The sequence below is a fragment of the Rattus norvegicus genome, chromosome 18, assembly GCF_021556685.1.
Source record: "Rattus norvegicus strain SHRSP/BbbUtx chromosome 18, alternate assembly SHRSP_T2T, whole genome shotgun sequence".
Taxonomy (NCBI): Eukaryota; Metazoa; Chordata; class Mammalia; order Rodentia; family Muridae; genus Rattus; species Rattus norvegicus.
The window spans coordinates 4485938-4509478 of record NC_141551.1 but is presented as its reverse complement, the minus strand read 5'-3'; the positions used below and the strand labels follow the sequence as shown (position 1 = coordinate 4509478).

Genomic DNA, 23541 nt, shown 5'->3' with positions numbered 1-23541 from the left:
AAACTTTTAAGGAAGCACAAAGGTCTTCAGAAGAAAACACTAGGTAAAAACAAGACAGACTTGAATGAAGTAAAAACACTAAGTAACGAGTGGCCTGGGGCTATGGACAAGCTGCTGTTGTGTTTAGGAATAGCTGTTAAACATTTAGTAAAATGTTCCCCTTGTTGAACAAACATCTCAACCTTCTTGGAACCCTCTAAAGCTGGGCCTGCAACCCTGTCCTTTTGTTCCTAAACATTTTTAAGCAACAGTGACATCATGTGGCCACAGAGGGAGCTGACTGTTCCCTCCCAACTGAATTTTCAGAGAGGTGGGATGTGTCTGTCAGGTGGAGATTTCCCTTCCGAGTAAATTCATTCAAAATGCAGTGAAACAACAAAATACGGATTCCCAACCCCTTCCCCCACCCCAACTCCTGGTTGAAAGACTAGAATCCAATTCCAAATGATATTTTTGTTGAATCAAAATGCTGGGTTCTTAAAAATGAAAATAATTCTTAGACAGGTTCCATGACATGTCTCTATTCACAACCTTACCAAAGAAGATCCCACCCGAGTAAATGCTAATCAGCCAAGAGCCAGCTTATCCGCAGATGAAACTCATCACCAGAAACCAGATCAACCTTGGGTCTGACCACATATCTACAGACATCAAAGGGATGAATCCTTTCTAGGCTCCTGATTCAGAAACAATGACCATAGTGTGCATGACATCTATGGTTTTCCCTTTCCTGGTTACAGGAAGCCTCTGGAGCCTAGTCTGGATCCCCCTGTCTGTACTCTTAAGTGACCTTCAGTAATGCCACTGTCACAAACAAGGTAACTGATGTGAGACTTCCCATGCAATGAACCAGGTACTCCATGAGAGTAGGGTTGGAATTTTGACTCAACATAGTTTCTGTGGACTTCACCTCTCACTTCTAGATGTACAGTCAATCAGGCAACAGATGGTGTTGAACACCTACTATCGGCCACACATTGGTAAAGAGATACTGCAGGTCTGTGGTGAATAAGACAAAGTCCTTTCTATCTCACGAACCTTGAGTTCTAGTTGGATTTGGACAGTGAATGTGTTAATGCGGATGTGAGAGCAGATGCTATGGAGCACAAAGGAGTCCTAAAGAGAGGGTGCTAGATTATGCTGGAGCTTAGGAGAGCAGAGACCTAAAGGACAGGAGAGAGTCCATTATAGGTTGAGGACACAGAAGATCTAGAACTTGTGTGATGCTTAAGGGAAAGAGGAAGGGCCTTGGAAGGAACTGGACCCAGAGAACCATGGCTCTTCCTACAAAGCTGCACACACTCAACATTTCCTTCCTTCTCCATGTCTTCCCTAATAAGGGAGGATTTATATTGGATCACCAACAAAGCTACCACATGGGTAGAAATTCCGGAGTTGTAATATCTGATGGTATTCTGTGTGTGCACATGTGTGCATGTTCGAGCTAGTCTTTATTAGCTAGACTCATGCTAAGATCAACACTTAAGAAGATTTGTCATCAGCTGGGTGGTGGTGACAAATGCCTTTAATACCAGCACTTGGGAAGAAGGGACAGGTGGATCTCTGAGTTTGAGGTCAGCCTGGTCTATAGCTTGAGTTCCAGGACAACCAGGGCTACACAGAGAAATCCTGTCTGAAAAAAAAAAGCAAAGAGAGGAAGATTTGTCATTTTGTGCTCTGAAGCAGGGATGGTTGAAGGATCAGCTACACTATAGCAGCAGCAATGCATGCTGTGTCCTAAGAAGATGTCTCCATGTTCAATGGTTTCAATTGCACTAATGGGCTTGTGTCTAAGTATCTTTGCTAATACAATGAAAGTCATACACACAATAGATGTAATAACAGAGAGTACAAAAGCGGTCCAAATCAGTTCTGAGTTTAGCCTAGTTTCTTGGCAGTGTGTTTTTCGACTTTTGTCTAGCATTCTCCCATGTGGAGCCAACCAAAGAGACAGAGCAGGCCCTGTGTTGGGCCAACATCAACAGCTCACTAAAATTTCAACCATCAGTCACCACCACTTGCTCAGCAATAGCAAATGTCCATCATTTTACATTAACTGTCACCAGTAGAGAGTCACTGTTTGAACTAACTGCTAGTTTCTAGAGGGAAAAAATTTTGTTAAAGTACAATGATGCTTCCAGAATGAGCCAACTATTCCATCTCTCTTTAAAATCAAACAAGAAAAACAATATAAAACAGAATTTCTTGATGCTCAACATCATTATCATCTTGATGTTGTGTATGTATGATGTGTAAAAATGTGTTGCATGGGTGTGTTTGTGGTGTGTGTGGTGTGTGTTTGATGTATATAACTGCATAGTGTAGGTGTGTGTGTTTGTGTGTGTATAAGTGTGGTTCATGTGGGTGTGTTGTGTGCTGTATGTGTGATGTGTATAAATGTGCAGTGTGTATGTGTGATGTGTATAAATGTGCAGTGTGTATGTGTGATGTGTATAAATGTGTTGCATGTGTGTGTTTGTGGTGTGTATAAATGTGTGTTTGATATGTATAAGTGTGTAGTGTAGTGTGTGTGTGTGTGTGCACATGTGTGTACACGTGTGTAAAGGCCCAAAGTCAACCTCAGCTGTCATTACTATGACAGTCTTCCACATTGTTTTCTGTGATATCCTCTCTCACTGGACCCTACAATTACCGATTAGGCTAAGCTGGCTGCCCAGAGTGCGTCAGATATCTATATCTGTCCAGTAATGGGGAGACAACCTGGGTTTTTAACATAAATGCTGGAGATCAAGGTTGAGTCCCCATCTTAGCAACTCCAAGCACTTTATCTATTGAGGTCTCTCCCCATCCCCAATCCAGTTTTTGATGTTGTTTGTTGTGTTTGTTTGTTTGTTATTGGTTTGGTTTGACTTGGTTTGGTTTGGTTTTGCAGATAGGGATAGAAACCCAACCAAAGCCCTTCTGTCTGAAGAAATCCAGCTTCCATAAACACTCCATTCTACCCAGCCGCTTCTTCTTGAAAAGGAAAAGGGAGACCTCAAATGAACAGTAAGAAAATGAAACCTGATAACTGCCCTTCTTTCCTGAATTAGACCTAAACAGTGGAGAGCTTTGGAGTGCACTGAACAGGTGGCTTGCGTGACAGGAACATCCTAGGATAGTTCTGCTCACAGTGTCCAACTTTTAAACGAGAGTCTGTCCTGAGCTGTAAACAAAGGACTGAATGCAGAAGCAGCCCCAACATTTCTGAACCGTAAAACCTTGGGCAAGTGAGTACTCTCTCAAAACTTCATGTTCCTCCTCTGTAACAAGGGGACAAAAATACCTGCCTTGGAGGGTTTAGAAATATCTTCCTCGAAGGGCTTTATGACAATGAAATTATACCTAACCCACCTAATATGTGGTTCACAGCAAATATGTGGGTAGCTCTAATCCCATGATTGTTCCTAATCCTCTTCCACCCTGCTTCCCCATGAGCCGAGCCTGCTCCAATGCCCATGGTCCACGTTGGCAGAAGACCTATTGGTCACCTCGATTCCAAGAAGTGCCACTACATAGATAGATACTCATTCGTACCTAAGAAGGCCCAGTGAAATGGAGGGTTCCCTCCTCAGGTATGGTATTTGCATTACCCCAAAGGGATCCCAAGAATCCATCTTGGCATGGCATGGCTTAAAGAGTGTGACTAATAAGGTACATTTATTTGTTTGTTGTTTGTTGTGTTGGTTTAACCTAGATTGAAAGTAGACTGTGGAAGGAGAGTTGATGATTGAAGAATCTAGAAAAATAAAACACCCCTAAATGGATAAGGACAAGGTCTGACAGGGTTTACTTGGTAACAGGGTATCTGGGAGAAGGTCTCCATTTCTCAAGTCAAGGATGCTTAACACAAGAAAGGAAACAGGCTAGAAGACAAGTCTGCCCTTCATCAGCTTCACAGCTTCATCCTATAAATCACTTTCAAAGGGAGGATAGGTTCATCTTCATATGATTGCATTCTTACCAACTTTAAAATATAACTTAATTGGGTTACCTGTGCAAACAGCTTAATTTGCACCAATACCAACTTTGGTAATAGTTGGTCCAACACCTATAATAATTAATCTCATACCTGAACATTCCGACCCCACGAGCTAAACCACATGACATAGTTATGTCAAAATATAGTGTACCAACAAGAAATAAAGCCCCCTAGTATTCAAGCAAGGTCCCTAAAATAGCACGTTGTTTGTGTAATGATCTAAGATGATGTCTGGGTGTCTGCTGTTTCAGAGCTCTTTATATTGACCACGGTGGTGATCTGCATATTCTCTTACCATGTAAATATGTATTTTAAAAACTGCTTTAAATTTTTATTCATTCTTTAACAATTTCATACATAATAAAAACAGTTTAAGTTAAAGGAAGGTAAAGCAAGGGTTAACAGCTGCTTGTCGGCTCTGCAGAAAGAAAGAACTCTTTGAGCTAAGGCCTCATGCCTTCACTGTGGTGGGCAGCTCCTCCAATGGATGGCGGAAGCACAGTGTGGTGCCAGACGAACAAGTAGACAATGAAAGAAAGAGATCCTGTGATCTTTACATCCTTGGCTAGTCTTGAATTCCCCACAGCTGTTCCTGGACAAAGGAACATTCTGGAACTGGACTTGTCTCCCTTGGGATTGATCATCCTGTCCTTTATTCCTCGAGAGTGGCTGGTCTTTGGTGCCAATGATGAAAGCCAGTTCACAGGCCACAGTGGACATAAAGGCTTTTATGTTATCCAAGTGTTCGAGGAAGCTGGCGGGAGACACACTGGGCACTCCAGCGGCCCTACTCAGATCTTGGGTACACCTTGCAGCTAGCTCCTCCCCACTGACCTGAGAAAGCCCTCACATTCCACTTCAAGGAGATCACCTAGTTTCTATTTTGCAGGTTTTTCTGGGTTTCCACAGGGTGGTTGTCTGGACATAACAAATAGTAGCAGTTGATCTTAACAAAAAGTGAGTGGAAATAGGCAGTGCACGTACCCACCTGCGGGAATCCATAGTGGTGGCTTGCAGAGGGTCCAGCCTCCCTTTGGCCAGAGGTCCTGTCAGAAAATGCAGGGCTAGAGATATCCTGTGGTGGGAGAGCTAAGTCAATGCAAATTTCCACCACTACACAAAACCCTTTTCCCCTTCAGCATCTCTACTCATACTGTATAGACTGTGATATTCTAATGAAAATTCCTCATTAAAGAATGAAACTGATCTCACTTTTAGAATCAAGTTTGGGCCAATTGACATTTTTATATTATCTGAAATAAATCGACCTCAGACAGGACATGTCATCAGTGATTCCGATACCAGTCTCAAGACATCAACCTTCAAAAGTTGGGAGATTGAACTCCAACCAGATTTCCTTCTCCCTGTTTACACACACACACACACACACACACACACACACACACACACACGCACGCACGCACGCACACGCACATGCACATGCACACAGACAAACATACCCTTGTCTGGTACATGTGCTATCAGCCTTCTGTGTGGGATGTTCATGTGCTATGACTGCCTCAATAAAGAAGCAGACTGCAAGGCTTAAACAATGGAAATACGTGTCTCCTAGCTTCAGAGACTCTTAAGTTCCACTTCAAGGTGTCACCAAGGCTGATTCCTCTGTGGGCTCAAGGTACAGGATCTGTTCCAGGTCCCTGTATGGGGCTTGCATGTGGCTGTCTCCTCCTTTTGTTCTTATAATGTCTGCATTTTCTCTTCTGTTAAGAACACCAGTGGTACTGGATTAAGGCCAAACAAATACTCTGATTTTCAGTCTATACCTCACGAGGCTTTGCCAAAATCCCCCTTTCCAAGTGGCAACTGGTACATTTAGGACACAGTTTTATCAAGCCTGGGCAATGCATCAAGTAGACATGGAGTCAGCCTTCTGAGCATCCGTGGGTTCAAGTGTACATTCCATATAGACTATCAGTGAATGCTGAAATCGATAGAAATACACAGAGAAATCAGAAGAATTCATCCCCAAACAAGTAGTGAATCTATTTCGTACCACTTACCAGTCACAGAGAGATATCCAGTGTCACATACGCATGAACGCGTTAAGATCATTTCCTTGATGTCTTCCAGGAGACTCACTCCTGGTTTTCTTTTCAGTTATCTTTGTGTTTTCTACTTTCATTCTTTTTTTTTTCTTTTCTTTTTTTCGGAGCTGGGGACCGAACCCAGGGCCTTGCGCTTCCTAGGCAAGCGCTCTACCGCTGAGCTAAATCCCCAACCCCTTCTACTTTCATTCTTAATACAACTTTTATTTGAATCAGACTGTGATTATTTAGCAATGCAGACTGCATATTCTAAAGGCTTGACATCCTCACTGGCCAATTGAGCACAACCTTCCATTCCATGCCTTTACAGAGGAAAAGACATTGGGGGAGCCAGTCACCACAGGTGCTTGCCTTCCTGTGTCCTCACTAACAGACGTAATAAATAATCAGAAAGAACCATGTGTCAGCTAGGGCTTTGGTTTCAACTGTCTCCTACATCCTCATGGGAGCTGAAGCCGAAGAGCTCCTGGGCACGGTACAGTCCCATCTCCAGGAGGATTCCTCTGGCGGTTTATACTTTGTGACCTAAGAAAATCGAGAGTTTGACTGAACAAGAGTAATGAAGGTGCTAGACCTCAGTACTGTTCTGTAAAACTGTGCTGATGGAATTTGCCCAGAGAAGAGTAAAGAAAACAATTGAACCATCAGATACAAATGATGACTGAGTGGTACTGGTAGCTTGAAGTTCTAAAGAGCTTTGAGGTCAGTTTAAGGTGACTGTTGTAGCCTGATTCTTATAAAACCTGTTCTATTAACAATGATGTTCCAGTCGCTGGAGTATGAGAAGAAACTGTCACACCCAAACATAGTACTGACACTGGGAACAGGCCTCTGCAAATAGTAGGAAACGGAGCCCTGGCTCTCCTTCTTCTGATGACAAGGTCTTCACTACTGCTGCCTCCGTCTCTGAGCCAGTTTCCTCACTCCAGAATGGCAGCAGTCTCTAGCACACAGTAGGTCCTCAGTAAATATAGACCTGCTCACCAGTGCTCCTTCTTCCCCCAGATCCTTAGAGCAAAGAGAGCTGCCATGCATCGCAGTAAACAATTGAAGGAACTCAGCCCCACAAACTGGCCCTGGTTCTGGGTGTGGCCAACTAGCAGGAGCCACTACGGATCTTTTCTTACCACCTGCAGGGAACTAAGATTTGAGGGACCGTTATCACATAAAACATTCAACTCTACCTTGCTGGTAGTTTTAACCATGTTTAAATATTTCATAGAGAACATTTTCCTTTGAAAGACTCTCGTCTCCTTTCTTAACTGAAAGTGACCTGGATTAATGTGGAGCAGCCGGAACAGCATAAAGAAATGGATGGAGAGGAAGCTCCCATGCTCAGAAAGCTCTCTTCTGTTCAGGATCCTGCCTGTCTGCCTGTCCATGTAGGTTGAGTGGCCAAGACTAAAGTTGTTCTGTGGCTTAGAGCTCTCAATCTAATGGGTGCCTACAGCATTGTTGTGCCTGAGACACAGCTGATGTATTAGCACCTTTTGTGGAAGGTAATGAGGTCACAGGGTACCATCCCTGTGAGTGGGCTCATGCTACCCTGCATGAATAGGTCAAGTCCGAAAGGAGTGCACTAGTTTCCAAGAGAATAGGTTCTTATGACAAGACAAGCTTAACACTCCCTCCTACCTGCCTTTCCTTCTTACCAGAACTGTGGGCTGGAACCTTCAGACTGCCATCCAAATACCTATCTTTCCTTTACAATGAGCTTGGCTTCAGATAGTTTGTTTTAGCAATGAAAAATGAACTAAAACACACACATACTCATCTTCTTGAAGTGAGTTAAATCAGTGTTTAAAAATATTTACTTAGTGCTCGGCTTGGAAGGTAGCTCAAAGAGATGGATGGATAGATAGGTAGGTAGGTAGATAGATTAGATAGATAGATAGATGATAGATAGATAGATAGATAGATAGATAGATAGATAGATAGATAGATAGATAGATAGATAGATAGATGATAGGTAGGTAGATAGATAGATAGATGATAGACGGATAGATAGATAGATAGATAGATAGATAGATAGATAGATAGATAGATAGATAGGTGACACACATGTTGAGGGCACATATTTTGGTTCTCAGTTTCAAAGAAATTTCATATACTCTCTCACCTTCCTCCTACACTTCTGGAGTATATTTTCCCACTCTTGCACTTAGAGTTAAGTCACATGATTTGCTGTACCAAATTAAATGTTGGTAGACACGCCAGGGTACCCATTTCAAGCCTACCCTCCCACATATCGTTTGTCCACATATCCTCTTGTCCCTTCGGCACTACCTTAGTGGGAAAGTGTTACCCATAAAATTCATGCCGTTCCTCTGCTAGGCTCACAGTGAATACTTTGGAGCCAATCTGAGCCCAAGTCACAAGCAAAGGTCAAGCTCAACTGCTCGGCTAGACCATAACTTAACCTGCAGCTACCCCAGAAAGGTATCAGATGTCTAAGCAAAAGCACTCTGCTTCCTTCCACTCCATATATTACATCTCATATATTACACCCCATATATTACACTCTCATATATTACATCTGGACTGCAGTTTTCTCTCCTTCCTCTCCCCCCAAATCCACCCTTCCCCTTCCTCCTTCCTACCCTCTTTCTCAGATCTATCTCCCACACTCAGCCTCCCTTCAGAAAAAAATCAGGCCTCCCAGGGACATAAGCACAGCATAACAAGCTATAATAGGGCCAGACACATACCTTCATATCAAGGCCTGACTAGGTAACCCAGTAGGTGGAAAAAGATTGCACAAGTAGATAAAAGAGTCAGAGACAGCCCCCGCTCCCTCTCTTAGGAGTCCCACAAAGAACAACAAGCAAGTCAGACATAACATTCATGCAGAAGATCTAGGTCAGACCCCTACAAGCTCCCTGATCTCTATGAGTCTCCATGAGCCTTGGTCAGTTGATTCTGTGGGATGTATTCTCATGTTCTCATATTGTCCCTGACCCCTCTGCTTCCTCTGATCCTTCCTTCCCTCTGCACAGGACCTCCAAACTCTAACTAATGTTTGGCTGTGGTCCTTACATCTAATCCCATCAGTTGCTGGATGAAGTCTTTCTATTCTTTTTAGTAACAATTCTGCTAGGCTCAGGTCCCAAAACACTCTGCATGCAGGACAAACTGTTGAAGGTTTTGTGGATGGGTTGGTGGCCCAGTCCCTCCACTTGAGACTTCACCTGGCTACAGAAGACAGATGGTTCAGGCTCCATGTCTCCTGTAACTAGGAGTCTTTGCTAGGGCACTTTACTCTCACAGATTCCACGGAGTTCCCATTACAGAAGCTTTCTTAGTTAGGGTTTCCATTGCTGTGAGCAGACACCATGACCAAGGCAACTCTTACAAGAACAACATTTAATTGGGGCTGACTTACAGGTTCAGAGGTTCAGTCCATTATCATCAAGGCAAGAACATGGCAGCACCCAGGCAGGCATGGTACAGGCAGAGCTGAGAGTTCTACATCTTCATCGGAAGGCTGCTAGTGGAAGACTGATTTCCAAGCAGCTGGGATGAGGTCTTAAAGCCCACATCCACAGTGATACACCTACTCCAACAGGCTATACCCCCTAATAGTGCCACTTCCTGGGTTGAGCATATACAAACAATGACATTCCACTCCCTGGCCCCCATAGGATTGTTCAAACACATGAGTCTATGGGAACCATACCTAAACATAGCGTAACGCAAAATATATTTAATCCAACTTCAAAAGTCCCTATAGTCTATAGCAGCCTTAACAATGTTAAAAGTCCAAAGTTCAAAGTCTCTTCTGAGATTCATCCAATCACTTAACTGTAATCTCCAAACCAAGATAGGAAACCACCTGGATAGACTCCAAACTCTGCATCCCCATGTCTGACGGCAAAGCAGTCTTCATGTTTCTGACCCCTTTTTTATCTTTGTTGACTGTAACAAACTTCTTTTCCTGGGCTGGTTCCCCTCCTGTAAGCAGCATTCCTCAGGAGCCATATCCTATGGCTCAGGCATCTCGAACATCTTGGAGTCTCTTAGGCAACTTCAATGTTACAGCTTCTCATTTGAATGTCTGGGATCCACACATAATCTTCTGGGCTCCTCTAAAGGGCTGGCAAACTTCTCCAGCTTTCTCCTCTGTAGCACTCTAAGCTCAAGTTGATCCACTCCTCTGCCATTGTTGTTCTTGGTGATCGTCCTATGATACTGGCGTCTTCAATATGCTGGGGTCTTCTGCTGCAACTAGGCCTCACCAATAGCCTCTCACAGGCTCTCTTCAGATTGCCAAGCCTCAAATACTTTACATGACCCTTTCAGTCCTGGGTGGACAACTACAACTAAGGCTATACCTTCACCAATGGCCTTCCATGGCCTCTCACAGTGCCCAGCCTCTTCATGACCCCTATCACACCTCAAATCCAGTACCACCTAGGTGATTCTTACACATTACCAAGTACAGCTGCAGTATGAGGTACAACCTTGGCTATCTCTGGAACACAGCTTCTTTGTGCTCTCAGAAAACACTTCCCAAAAAAAAATACATCTCAGTGATGCTGGTCTCTTCTTAATCACTGCTAACTTCTTAGCTCTACCTAACGAGTATCAATTGTCCCAGCAGTCCCTTCTATTGTGGACTCTAAAGCCAGAGCCACATGGCCAAAGTTGTCATGTTCTGCTGCTTGTTGGGAGTGGAACATGGCCCCCTTTATTCTATCACCACCTTTCTGTTTTCTAACTCCTTCTCTGCCTAAGCTTGGCCTTCCTGGTGTTTGCTCTGTAGATTGACCTGAACTCAGAGATCTGCATGGCTCTATTTCCTGTATGCTGGGTTTAAAGGCATAATGCCTAGATTTAAGCTTTTATTCACCTTAGAACTGAACTCAGAGATCTGTTTGGCTTTGTCTTCTGGGATTAAAAGTGTGCACCACGATACCTAAATCTAAATTTAGCTGGGTAGGATCATGCCCCCAAATCCCTTGGTCTGTTATCTCCTAGAACATAGGATTCTACTCCATCTTACTTTCTGGTGCCTCTTTGATACTTAAACCATATATTTTATATTTTTCCTTTCTAAGCTTGCTATGCTTGTTTAAAATGGTCTTCATGAGACTTAACCAGAGAACAAAGTCTATGATGGACATTTCTGAGACTTCCTTTGTCAGTGCAATTAACATAAATCGCTTCACCTTAGCCTCAGGCAGACTCTTCAGACATGGGTTAAAACCAGCCACATTCTTCATCAAAATACCACAAAAACAGACTCTAGGCCACATACTGTAATTCTTCTCCACTGAAACCTCTTGGGCCAGGTCTGTACAACTCAAATCACCCTCAGCAGCAAAGTCTTCCATATTCCTACTTGGATGGCCCATTAAGTCCCAGTTAAAGCATCCCACTGCTTCCAAAGTCCCAAAATCCACATTCTTCCAAACAAAAGTATGGTCAGACAGATCATAGTAATACCCCACCCAGTCCCTGGTACCAATTTCTGTCTTAGTTAAGATTTTACTTCTGTGAATAGACACCATGACCAAGGCAACGCCTATAAGAATAACATTTAATAGGGGCTGGCTTACAGGTTCAGAGGTTCAGTCCATTATCATCAAGGCAGGAGCATGACAGCATACAGGCAGGCATGGTACAGGCAAAGCTGAGAGTTCTGCATCTTCATCCGAAGGCTGCAAGTAAAGACCGACTTCCAGGCAGCTAGGGTGAGGGTCTTAAAGCCTACACCTACAATGACACACCTACTTCAATAGGGCCACACCTCCTAATAGTGCCACTCCCTGGGTTGAGCATATACAAACCATAACACCTCACTCTGAAATGCCCTCCCCAAATCTAATCATTTTCCAAAACCTGATCGCCTTCTGTTCACCCTAGAAATCTATTCTACTTTCCCTTCCCAGGAAGATTTTTGCTTGCACCCTAAATACGCCATGTTACTTAACTTCTCTGGGTCTGTGGACTGTAGCATGATTGTCTTTACAGATAATACCCACTCATAAGAGAGAACTCATATCATGTTTGTCTCTCTGGGTCTGAAACCTCACATTCTTTTAGGGTACTTTTTGTGTATAATAAAGCAGATAACATATGGCAGTCCTTACTCCTTGTCAATAAAGTCTCTCTCTCTCTCTCTCTCTCTCTCTCTCTCTCTCTCTCTCTCTGTGTGTGTGTCTGTGTGTGTGTGTGCCTGTGTGTGTATCTGTGTGTGTGCATGTGTGTGTGTGTGTCTGTGCGCATGTGTGTGTGTGTGTGTGTGTGTGTGTGTGTGCATGTGTATGTGTGTCTGTGTGCATATACCTCTATCGGCAGGAAGACAATAGCCAAGATGGGAACTACATCAATGAGCCAACTCCTTGAGTTAATAGTGCTCCCCAACTCAATGAAACAAGAAACCTGGACCGCTTTTCCATTTCCTAAAATAATAAGATTTGGCTGTGAGAGTCCAAGACTCTCCTAGCCTCCCTTAGAAAAGAGTAGGCATCCCAGGGCATCAATCTATGATCCAAAGCAGCCATTTGGTCAACCAATGTCTAAAACGTCATATTATCAAAGGTGATAATGGCCTTTTTGAGTGGGTCGCTGTGTCCCAATTTCAATGCATAGTTTCACAGCTTACTCTATGGTTTAAAGAGCTAAATCTGTAGTCACGATCAATTAACAGGGATTGGGAACACCCACCTGGTGTTTGGCATAGAAATCAAAGGCTAAGTACACAGATTCTCCTTGAGCCCCTGCTTGCTGCTCATGCATCAGGGCCTTGGAGTATCTGCACTCCCATTGATTTCGAAAATGTCCTGCAATGAAAGAGGTGAGTGTCTGAGAAGTAAGGAAATCCAAAGCGTCTCCATTTCTACTACATGAGAATACACAAGTTAAAGAGACTGACTGCGGAGACTGACCAGGAGACATCATGGATTGGTTCAAGAGTGTCACACTGGAACCATACAGGCAGAACTACAGTCACTATGTGCAGAGGAAGGGTGTTGTGATACAAAGTAGCCATAGGATCATTGAGAATGTCCTCTCTCAGAGTAAAAGCAATGAATTCAAACCCAAGGCAAGGGCAGAATAGAGGAGTGGTGTTAGGTCTGTAAACAGCAAGCCCCTGAGGAAGGGGTTCATGGCATCACCAGGCCATGCCCACTTCCTGACCTTTGTCAATTATAATAATCAGTACTAAATCCTCACAGTGCACCAATAGGAAAGAGCAAACTTCCTAGCATTGTATGAGTGTATCTTATGTACAGCTACTATGAAGAAGTGGAGGGAGGACACCCTCATACCTCCTCCATTTCCCAATATGCCCCTCATCTGATGACTTGATTCATTTGGAGGAAAGTGATCCAGCAGTGATTAGCATACTCCAAAAATGTGGTATTACCAATCATATTTGCTTTGGATTGCTGCCTCACAAGTTACCACAGATGTACCTGCTTAATGCCATATCTATTCAGTTACCCTGACACTCTTGGGCCCAAAGGTCCAGTACAGCATGGCTGGCTGCTCGGGTGGGTCTCACAAGGCTGCAAACAAGGTGACCATCTGGATGAGTCCTGGGTTAGAAGCTATGAAGGATATATTATCCAGACTCTCTCTCTCCTCGCTGACAAAATTAGTTCTTTGGTGGAAAAACTGAGGTCCCATCTCCATGATGGCTGTTAAGTGGGTACCACCAGTTCCCTACTTCTACAAGCCATCTACAATTTGTATTTCTTGCCCCATGGCAATCAAACCTTGCCCCAGCTCAAATTTTTTTTATCTCTGATCTCTGTACCCATATGTAATCAACATATCTGATGGGTTCAAGCCAGGTGCTATCCTTCCTAAGAGCAATCGATTTCAGAGCTTAATTCCATCTACAAGACCCCTTGTACCATAAAACATCAAGTCACAAGAGTGAGTGCCAACTTACCCACAAGTTGTACCCACTCTTGAGAAGAGGAGATGACACAAGCATGGGGTCACCATGGGGATCATCGTAGGAAGGTACCTCCAACACAGATGCATGTGACTCTCCCCAAGCATTCTGAGTTCTCTATCTGCCCTGAGCATCTCCAAAGCCCTCAGGATTTTGGTGGATGAACGCTCAGCTCATTCCCTTACCATTCCTGAGGGTCCTCTCTAGGTGTCTAGTCAGAAAGCTGGTAAACTAACACCCTGCCTTTGACCGTCTCATGTGTCTTTAATAAGAGCACGGCCACATGGGAACTGGAAAGATAATAAACAAGAGAAAAACTAACCATGAACCTGGCTGAAGACCTTTATGGTGGAAATTGTGTCCTTTATAAATCAGCAAGGAATCTGTATTAGACCTGACAGGCTTTCCGGAACCTCTCGATCATGGTAACTTGCTTCTTTCATCCCTGTTCTCTTGATGCTTGTCCTTTGTACATCAGAGCGTCAACTGAAAGTACAGATTACAGGTGTCATTCAGCAGCCGTAAGTATTCCAGGACCCATCAAGAATATCAAACACTTCAGATGCTGACGTGCCAGATAGATGATAGACAGACAGACAGGTAATTGATAGATGATAGATAGATAGATAGATAGATAGATAGATAGATAGATAGATAGATAGATAGATGATAGAATTTGCACATCACCTATACATATGCTCCTATATTCAAACCTTCTCATATTATTTATAATTTCCAGCATTATGTAAATGTTTTATAAATGTTGCTGTATCACACTGTTGAAGAAATCGACGTAAGGAAATTCTACATGTTCAGTACAGACACAATTTCTTTTCAAATATTTCCAGTTGATGATTAAATTCAGGGACGCAAACTATATACAAGAGAGGGCTGACTGTATACTTGACTCTCAATTACTTCACCTACCTGCCTGGGCCATAGAAAGTGTCTTATTGTATTACACATTTAGACAGAGCAGAGACATTTCTGGTTGCTTCTAGAGTTTGTGGTTCAACTCCTTAGAAGCCAGAATAGAAATCCTTCTAGCAGAATGTTCAGTCTCGACTCTGACAGCATCCCAATTCCATCATGGGAGAGGGATGCAGGGGGGAGTACAATGTAGCAGTTACTTTTCTCATTGCTGCAACCAAATACTTGACAAGAAGCCACCCCAGCAAGGGAGAAGGTGTTTATCTAGGCTCATTTTGCTGGCATAGCCCACCATGGCAGAAAAGACAGACAGCAGGGGTGTGAGACTGCTTACTCTAATCGAGGTAGACCAGGAAGTAGAGATAGGACAGGAAATGAGTCAAGCTCCAGGCCTTATGGCCTGGCCTCCAGAAATCGTCTCCTCCAGCTTGTCTCACATCTCAAAAGTTCTATGACCTGTCCCCCAAAAAACAGTGTCACGAGCATTCAAATAGAGTCTCTAAAGGACACTTTAGAGGTATTATTGGTAAGAGGTGACCTCTATGAATTTAGATGCCTTCACTGTGCTGACATAGCAAAGCAGGGGCATTGCAAGAGGGTGAGAGAGTAAAAAAAGGCAGAAACTGTCACATGACCTGTGGATCACACTAGAAAAGGTCAGCTCAGATCACCATTGTGAGAAAGAGCCCAGACTTTTGCAAATGCCACCATGGCATTCAAGGTCACTCCACCGGGCCCAGGAAGATACTGACTAGGACCTCTGAAATACGATGAAGTTCAAAGTCAAGGGAGTCTTGGTGTTCACATGTAGGCTAGAAAGATGGAAAATCCTTTAGGGTGCCAGCGAGAAAGCTATACTTTCTTGGAGGCTGGAACATACCCCCAATCCTATATCCCTAATTATACTCTCCCCACACTGTTCTGTGCTCTGTCACACACACTTCATAAAGTTAATCCAGCCGACTCTTGTATATAGAAAATATATGCTTTGCAGCCCCTACAAAACTTTCTGAGAAACTGGGGAGAAATGGTTGTCACCCTTTCCTGCTGCCTGAGGAAGGTGTGTTTCCAGCCCATTGAGAAGAACCCAACAGTGCGTGAGGGAGGGAGGAAAGAGGGTCAGTGCCAGCGATCCCCACTTCCCCAGAGAAACTTGTGTTTTATTCCCTAATTTGTGGTAGCACCCCCCGACCAACTCCAGATCACTCAGTTCCTGTTCCACAAGGCAATGAGATAGCTGTGCTCACAGCTTATAAGGAGTGAAAACATTCCTCACACTTCCTTCCTCTGCTGAAGGACCGTCATGGTGAAGGCCCAGTGTATGTATGCAAGCATTTTTCTTTTGAAAGGCTTGAGAGAGTGCATCTGTGGTAAACTCTTATATAAAAGTACATATGCTCATTTGGAAAAGATATTTTCATAAAATAGGGGTTTACGTTGAGCATTTTATCATTTTTAAATATTAATTTGTTTGTCTCTTACAGAACCCTTTTTATGTGTATGTGTGGTATATGCATATTCACATTTATATATGTGCGGGCATGTGTGTTCATGTGATCATACACACCTATACATATACATACCTGTGTACAGCTTGTGGAGCACATGCATGTAGAGGCCAGAGGTCGTCATTGCACATCTTCCTTGATCACTGTACATTATGTTTATTGAGGCAGAGTCTGTTATGTGAGCCCAGAGCTCTCCCATTTGGCTAGCCCAGTCCCTAGCTTCCTCCATGAGTTCCCCAACTGCCCTCTGCACATGGGCACAGCAGCCACCAGGCACTTCCACAGGTGCTGGGAATCTGGAATCTGCTATGGTTCTCACACTGGCATGGCAAGCATTTTATCACTAAATGAATCTCCAGTAGTGCTATGGAAATTTTTAAGGGAAAGAAATCTGTTCATAAAATACTTTTCTGTCTCAGGTATACTTATGCATTTGATGATGACACCAAAGCCACAGATTATGTGTGGAGTTAGAGACATGTCCTAAGACATGATTCATGGTCTCGTGGCAATATAAGTTATTCAAGGAGAAGTGCTCATTTCCATGATCCTGATTTATTTCATTATTAATTCTTAAAGGCAGTATATTCTGCTATTACTGAACTTGTTTAGATCAGTAAATTTTCAAATTGGCTTATGATCAATTCATAAAATACTGGGAGTAATCAGATCCACAATAAATTGTCCCATAGAGTCAACTATAAGTACTGTGCAACAGTATATTGAGATGATATTGGTTGTAATCAGCTACCCCCCAAAATGGAAAATTTATACCATTCCTGTTTAATTTAGATTATAAAATTCACTAGGGAAATCAAGGAATCGGATAGCTGATAGGAGTTCTTAATAGCAATTGCAGTAAAAAACATTTCACTGCTTGAAATTTGTGAGCCGCAATTAATCATGGGCTCAAATAGTTTTCAAAAGTGTTTTATAATCCAAATATTACTATCTCAGTAAGACACTCCAGTGTGTTTATTAATCCATATCTACTTGCATCCTCCCCTTGACCTTCAGTCACATGCCTTACAGCTCAGCAGGCTTCAAGCAAGACGCCAAGATTCCCGCTCTGTTTAATTGCATGGTTTTCAGTTACTCCAGACTGCTTTTTTTTTTCCAAAAGCATAAAAAAAATCCTTCCCCACTTCAGGTTCCATCCTTAATGGAAAATACATTTCACATTCTCAGGATTGTGTATATATTCATGTGAATATCGGTGTATACATGTACATGTGTGGGGTATGCACGTGTGGGCAGGTACTTATGTATAGGCACACGTGTATTTGTGTAGAGTGCATGTGTGTGCATGTAAGCATATATATGCACATGTGGTGTGCGATGTGTACCCAGATACACATATGTATACAGGTACATGCATGCTTATCTGTGCCTGTCTGTATGTGCATATGTGCACCTGTGTAGAGGTCAGAGAATCAACCTCAGGTACCCTCCTCAAATGCCACACGTCATTTTTATTTGAGACAGTGTCTCTCATTGGCCTGAACTTGACCAATTAGATTAGACTAGGCTGGCTGCCCAATCAGTCCTCGGGACCCTTCTGTCTCTGCCTCCCAGAGGGCGTGTTGTGAGTGTGCCCCACCCTGCCCAGCTATTTACACAGTCTGCAAAGCCAACTCAGGCCCTTATACTTGCCGCAGAATCCAACCAAGCCACCTTCCCAGCCCTGTATTCTAAGAATTTCAGAGTCTCTTCTACCTTGGCACTAAAACCTAAAATGCCTCTCCATTTCCTGTTTCTTTTCCTTTCTAAAATAAGGGAGCCTCATTAATAAACTCTTCAAGACTCATGAGCATCTGTCCTCAGAGAGAGGGATGCTAAATCCTCTCGTGAGCCATTCCACCAACATAAGACCTAGATGCCTATCTTTGTAAGGACGGGCCTTTGTGTTGTCTAGCATGGGTCCCTCAGCATTTAGAACTCTGCATGCAACTTCTTTAAGTAAACATCTCATCCAAACTCTTAAACTGCCACTTTAGATCATTTTTGTCACATTTACCTTTTATGGACAAAAAGAAAGTTCCTCTAAGTCTTGATCAATACGATAGGACATGACTCATTGTCAAAAGATGGCAGTAGAGAATTCAGACAATTCCAAGTCTTCCCTCACTCCAATGCCTCCAGCCTTACCCATGGCTGAGTCTCCAGCCTTGTCACCTTCAGATCCTGGCTTCCTGCCTTATCCTTGGCCAACTGGTTTAATTGACTTGTTCTTAAGAACACCCGGCACTCTGTGTCTACCTCTCTGTTTATCTTCTATAACATGGAATCCTCCTCACTAAATTCTATCCATCAAAATACCCACCCATCTCCAACACATTGTGAAGCAATAGAAAACTGCTCAGACGAGTTCCAATGACAATAGGATAATTACATTTTCTGAGCAGTTGTTTCCTCATTACTAAAAGGAGGTTAACCTGGATATGAAAAGATCCCATCAGAAAGATAAAACCAGAGCAGGTTGGTAAGCATAAATGACCTCCATCTTCTGCAAATCAGGAACTTATAAGCAGAATCTGTTGATTATGTGCTGATCTGGACAGGACCATCATAGATACAGATACATGAGGGAGAGATGGATTCACACATGCGTGCAGGAGAAAAGAAAGAGTAGTAGGAGAGAGAACAGAGGAGATACAAAGGAGGAACGGAGGATTGGGCTCTTCCCTCTAGTCCTGCAGGTGTATGGCAAGCAGCACCTGTAGGGTTCAGAGGTAAAGAGGAAGCTCCTTGACCACAGTTTCTACAAAAATGATGCTAACGCTACAGGCAAGTGCTTACCTGGAAGAGCTTCCACATGAATGGAAAGGGCAAAAGGGAAGGGAATTGGCATCCCCTCCTGCCATTCACAAAAACAAAGAAATTCGTTCCTGTTACTTTATGGATATGTGAACACACTTTAGACATGTGTGTACAACCTCCTTCTTCTAGCCTCTTCATTCAGAAATGGCTTGACTTGCTTTGAAATATCTTTGCTTTTCATTGGTGTCTCTATAAATTAGCTTTGTGTCCAAATGACAAACGTCTGAAATAAAGCAAGCTGTGATGACTCACTCTCCTGAAGTCCCAGCCACTCAGCAGCCTAAGGCAAGAGAATTACATAAGTCGGAGGCTAAACTGGGTTCTAGACCAATGAGTTCTAGACCAGTCTTGGTAACAGTGTGAAACCTTCTATCAAAAATAAAGTACAATTTAAATAGTCAGAGTTGAGTTAACAGGAGGCAAGGTCTAACCTAAGGTCTAAGGTCTATGCCTATAAACCCAACACTAGTAAGGGTAAAAGCAGGAGGGTGGCATTTGAAGTCAACCCGGACTGCATAGCAGAACCACTGTAAACAGTAAGAGAGGAAGGGTGATTTGCGTGCCACAGTTTCAGACGTTTGAGCCCACAGTTGCTCTGTGTCTGGGTCAAAGCCAAGCAGAGTATCTCAGTGGAAGTGTATGGAAGATGGGAGCTGCTCACATCATGGTGGACATCATGTTGGTCAGAGGCACAGAAACAGAGAAGAGGAAAAGAAAGGGCTTAGGAGAAATCACTCCCTTGAGGGCTTTCTCGAAGACCTGCTTCCTCCGTTTAGGCACTACCTTCCTCCAATTAGCCCACTAACCCATCACTCCATCTGTGGACCAATCCTATTGAGTCTGGAACGCTCACGGTCGAATCACCTCCCAACATTCTCCTTGAATACCACTGTGCCTGGGGTCAAGCCTCCCGCATATGCTCCTTGAGGAACATTTAATATCCAAACCAGAACAGCCTCTGTCATTCCCCGTCATGCACCAAGGAGCTGGTTTCCCCTCCCAGCTTGGAATGTACGATCTTATTAGCACTCAGGGATAACTCTAATGTAGTGCATAAAGCGCTTTCTAAGGGGAAATATTTACTGTATTAATCAGCTTCAGGGGTGGGAAGAAAAATCACAGACAAGGAGAGCAACTAATTTACAGTCATAATTAAGATTTACAACAAAGTGCCCCAAACCCATTTTTTAAATATGGGTCTTCTTTCAACCTCTTTAAAAGGTTGGGGATTTTTGTTGCAACTTTGAATGGTTTTGTAGATCCTTTAAGAGCTTAAGACAATCGGATAGCAATACTCTAATTGCACAAATTGACCAAGAGATAGTTTTAATTATAATATTCATATACCTATGGCAATAACATGATACTAGCTTTAAGCCAACTGTTTCTGTTAAGAGAGTTTGAATTTTATATTTCTTTATTCACTGAATGCACACATATACATGTCCAGAAATATTAGCCTATTACAACCTATAGCTTATTTTCACTGCAGTTAGGCTAAGAAGGACTATTATTCTCCCATTTTATAGGTGAGGAAATAGAGGTGCTGGTAGTCTATGCGATTCCCTCCAGATCACATGATTAATACTAGGATTCAAATCCAGACAAGGTGGCTGTAAGAAGCTTGTACATAACCACATAACCAAGCAAAGCTTCCTCAGTCATGCAATTACTGTTATCAGAAAGCTTAAAACATAGTGTGGCATAGATCAGTTAGAACAGCGCTTGTCGGTTATGCACAAAGCCCTATATTTGATCTCCAATACTTCATAAAACAGCATGGTGGTGCAATCCTGTAATCTCAGCAATAAAAGGATGTAGGCAGGAGTCCAGAAGTTCAAATCCTTGGTTACCAGGCAAGTCTGAGGCTAGTCTGGACTATAGGAGACTTTGTCTGAAAAGCAAACTTTTTAATGCTGATATGACAATGGCCAAGAGCTGGAACGTAGGTTGTGAAACCCTAGAACACAGCTCTTTCATTCCCCTCTGGATGATAAAGAAGTGAATAAAAACTCTACCCCATCAATGGCAACAGTTGCACTCATTTTGCAGCCCTGATCCTTGGTCATTCTTGATGGGTGTTTTTGAAGCAAGAAGAGTATAAAGGAATCGAGTTGATAAATTTTTTGCCTTGTATTTTAGAAATGCATGAGCAATTTCATAAACATACTAAATGCTGTAACTCCACTCATACAGCAGCCTGTGGATCGATGTCAACTTTCTCTGGAAACGAAGCACTCCATAAAACACTCTGAAAAATGCCAAGTCAATTCTGCTGTCTCAAGGCAAGCTATCTATCTCTCAGCCACTGTGGAAAGATTCATGACAAAGTGGACAGGGGCTGTGTCCTACCTCTCTGCATGTCCCCCACGTCCCTGCAATAGGGTCTGGCTTAGGCTGAGCTCATTACAATGTTTTTTAATTTACTATTTCTTGCTATGTGGTCTTTTCAGTTCTGTTAAAAATCCCAACTCTTCACTATATAAAAACTGATCCCCAAGAATAGGAGGGAGTAGAGAACATTAAGTCACTGAATGGCCAAAATGATATAAAGTATGCCAGGGGATTTCAGAAAGACAAATATGGTGTGTACTTACTTATAAGTTGATTTTAGCCATTAAGTAAGTGATATCCAAGCTACAATCCATAAGCCCAGAGATGTTAGGCAGGAAGGAAGTCCCTTTAGGAGATGCATGAATCTCCCTGGGAAGGGGAAATAGAAAGATATTGAGGGTAGACTAGAAGAAGGACAGGAGCAAGAGGAATCAAGATGGTGGGAGGAGATGGGATGGAGGTAGAGGGTGCAGGGAGAGATAGCTGGAATTGGGGAGCATTTGGGAGCATTTGGCAGCAGAGTGGAAACCAAGAGCAGTGGAAACTTCCTGGACTCTGTGGGGGTGACCCTAGTGAGGACTTCTAGCAATAAAGGACACAGAATCTGACTTACTCATCTCTTTTAGCCATGCAAGACTTCCAGTAGTGGGCCTGGGTTGCTTTCAGTTGAGTTGTTGGCCGAGGAGATCTCTCAACAACCCAGGCTGTTACTGGGACAGAAAGCCACTCTCTGAAAACTGGCAGTGGTCCCCATTGCTGAGGACAACTTCAACTCAGTTCATTGAATGAAGAGAGTTTGCACTGGTGCCTGCATGGAGCCATCACCACAATGTTCTGGTCTCTTTGGTGCAAGAAGATACTCTACGAGCCACCAACGAGAACTGTGGACAGCAACCCAGACACAAAGAGACCTACAATCTCTCTTGCCTACAAGATGCGCTGGGACAGTGGTGGCATAGAACTTCTGAGAATGGTCAAGCAGATGCCTGATTGAGCTCGAGGTACATTCAATGAGAAAGAACCTATGCCAGACGCTCCCTGGATGGCCAGGAACCAGAAATTGGGTAGCCCAGAGGCCTAGAACTAAACATGACTGGCCTAAAAAATAAAAATAAAAAAGCTCCCTAGTGATATTCTGCTATAGTCATAGATTGGTACCTTGCCAGAGATGGTTTCTCCAGCAGCAGACAGGCGTGGATACGGAGACCCACAGCCAGACATGATATGGAGAGAAAGTGTCTAAATTGGAAGTCTCCATCAGTTCCCTCCCCTCGGAGCTTAGGGAAGAATGGAAGGAAAGACTAGAAGAGTCAGAAGGGATGGAGGGCAGCAGGAGAACGTGGCCCACTGAATCAACTAAGCAGGGGTCACGTGGCTCACAGATTGTGAACCGTCAAGCATTAGGACCTACAGAGTTCTGCATCAGGTCCTCTGTGTATATGTGTCTCTGTTAGCTTAGTGGTTTCGTGGGACTCCTACCCGTGGGCGTCTGAGGTGTGTCTTTGGCTCTTTTGTCTGCTCTGGAAACTATTTCCCTCCTGGTGGGTGCCTTGTCCAGCCTCTTTGGGAGGGTTTTTGCTTTGTCTTATTGGTTTGTCTGTCTGTCTGTTTGTCGTCATACTTGGTTGATGTCTCTTGAAGCCTGCTCTTTTCTGAAGGGAGGTGCAGAGGAGCGGATGAGAGGGTCTGTGGGGAGTGTGGAAGGAGAAGAAACTGTGCTGCATTGTATGAGAGAAGATCTATTATCAAAAAAAATTCAAGGGATTTGCTTTTTCTCTGGGAAGAGGTCCACCCTGCACTTCTGGGACCCATCTTGGCTGACCAGCAAAAATAAATCACCGAGATACTTTTCAAGAGCCAGAGAGTAAAAGCAGATTCCCAAGCTCCTGGGGACCTGGGATTCCTGACAGAGCCTGGGAAGGCTGGGGACTGAATCTGGTGAACAAGTTTAAGATCTGTCCTGGGTAGGTAAAGATGGGAGGTAAAGACAAG

The 23541-nt window shown here is 43.4% G+C and overlaps 1 protein-coding gene across 1 annotated transcript in view; it reads right to left on the bottom strand.

The window, feature by feature from the left end:
• Window positions 1-23541, bottom strand: part of LOC147999660 (uncharacterized) — a 45439-nt gene that overhangs the window by 20051 nt on the left and 1847 nt on the right. The window contains exon 2 of the mRNA XM_087593655.1: window positions 4971-5057. Coding sequence (XP_087449781.1) covers window positions 4971-5057 — 87 coding nt within the window. The remainder of the gene's footprint in view (window positions 1-4970; window positions 5058-23541) is intronic.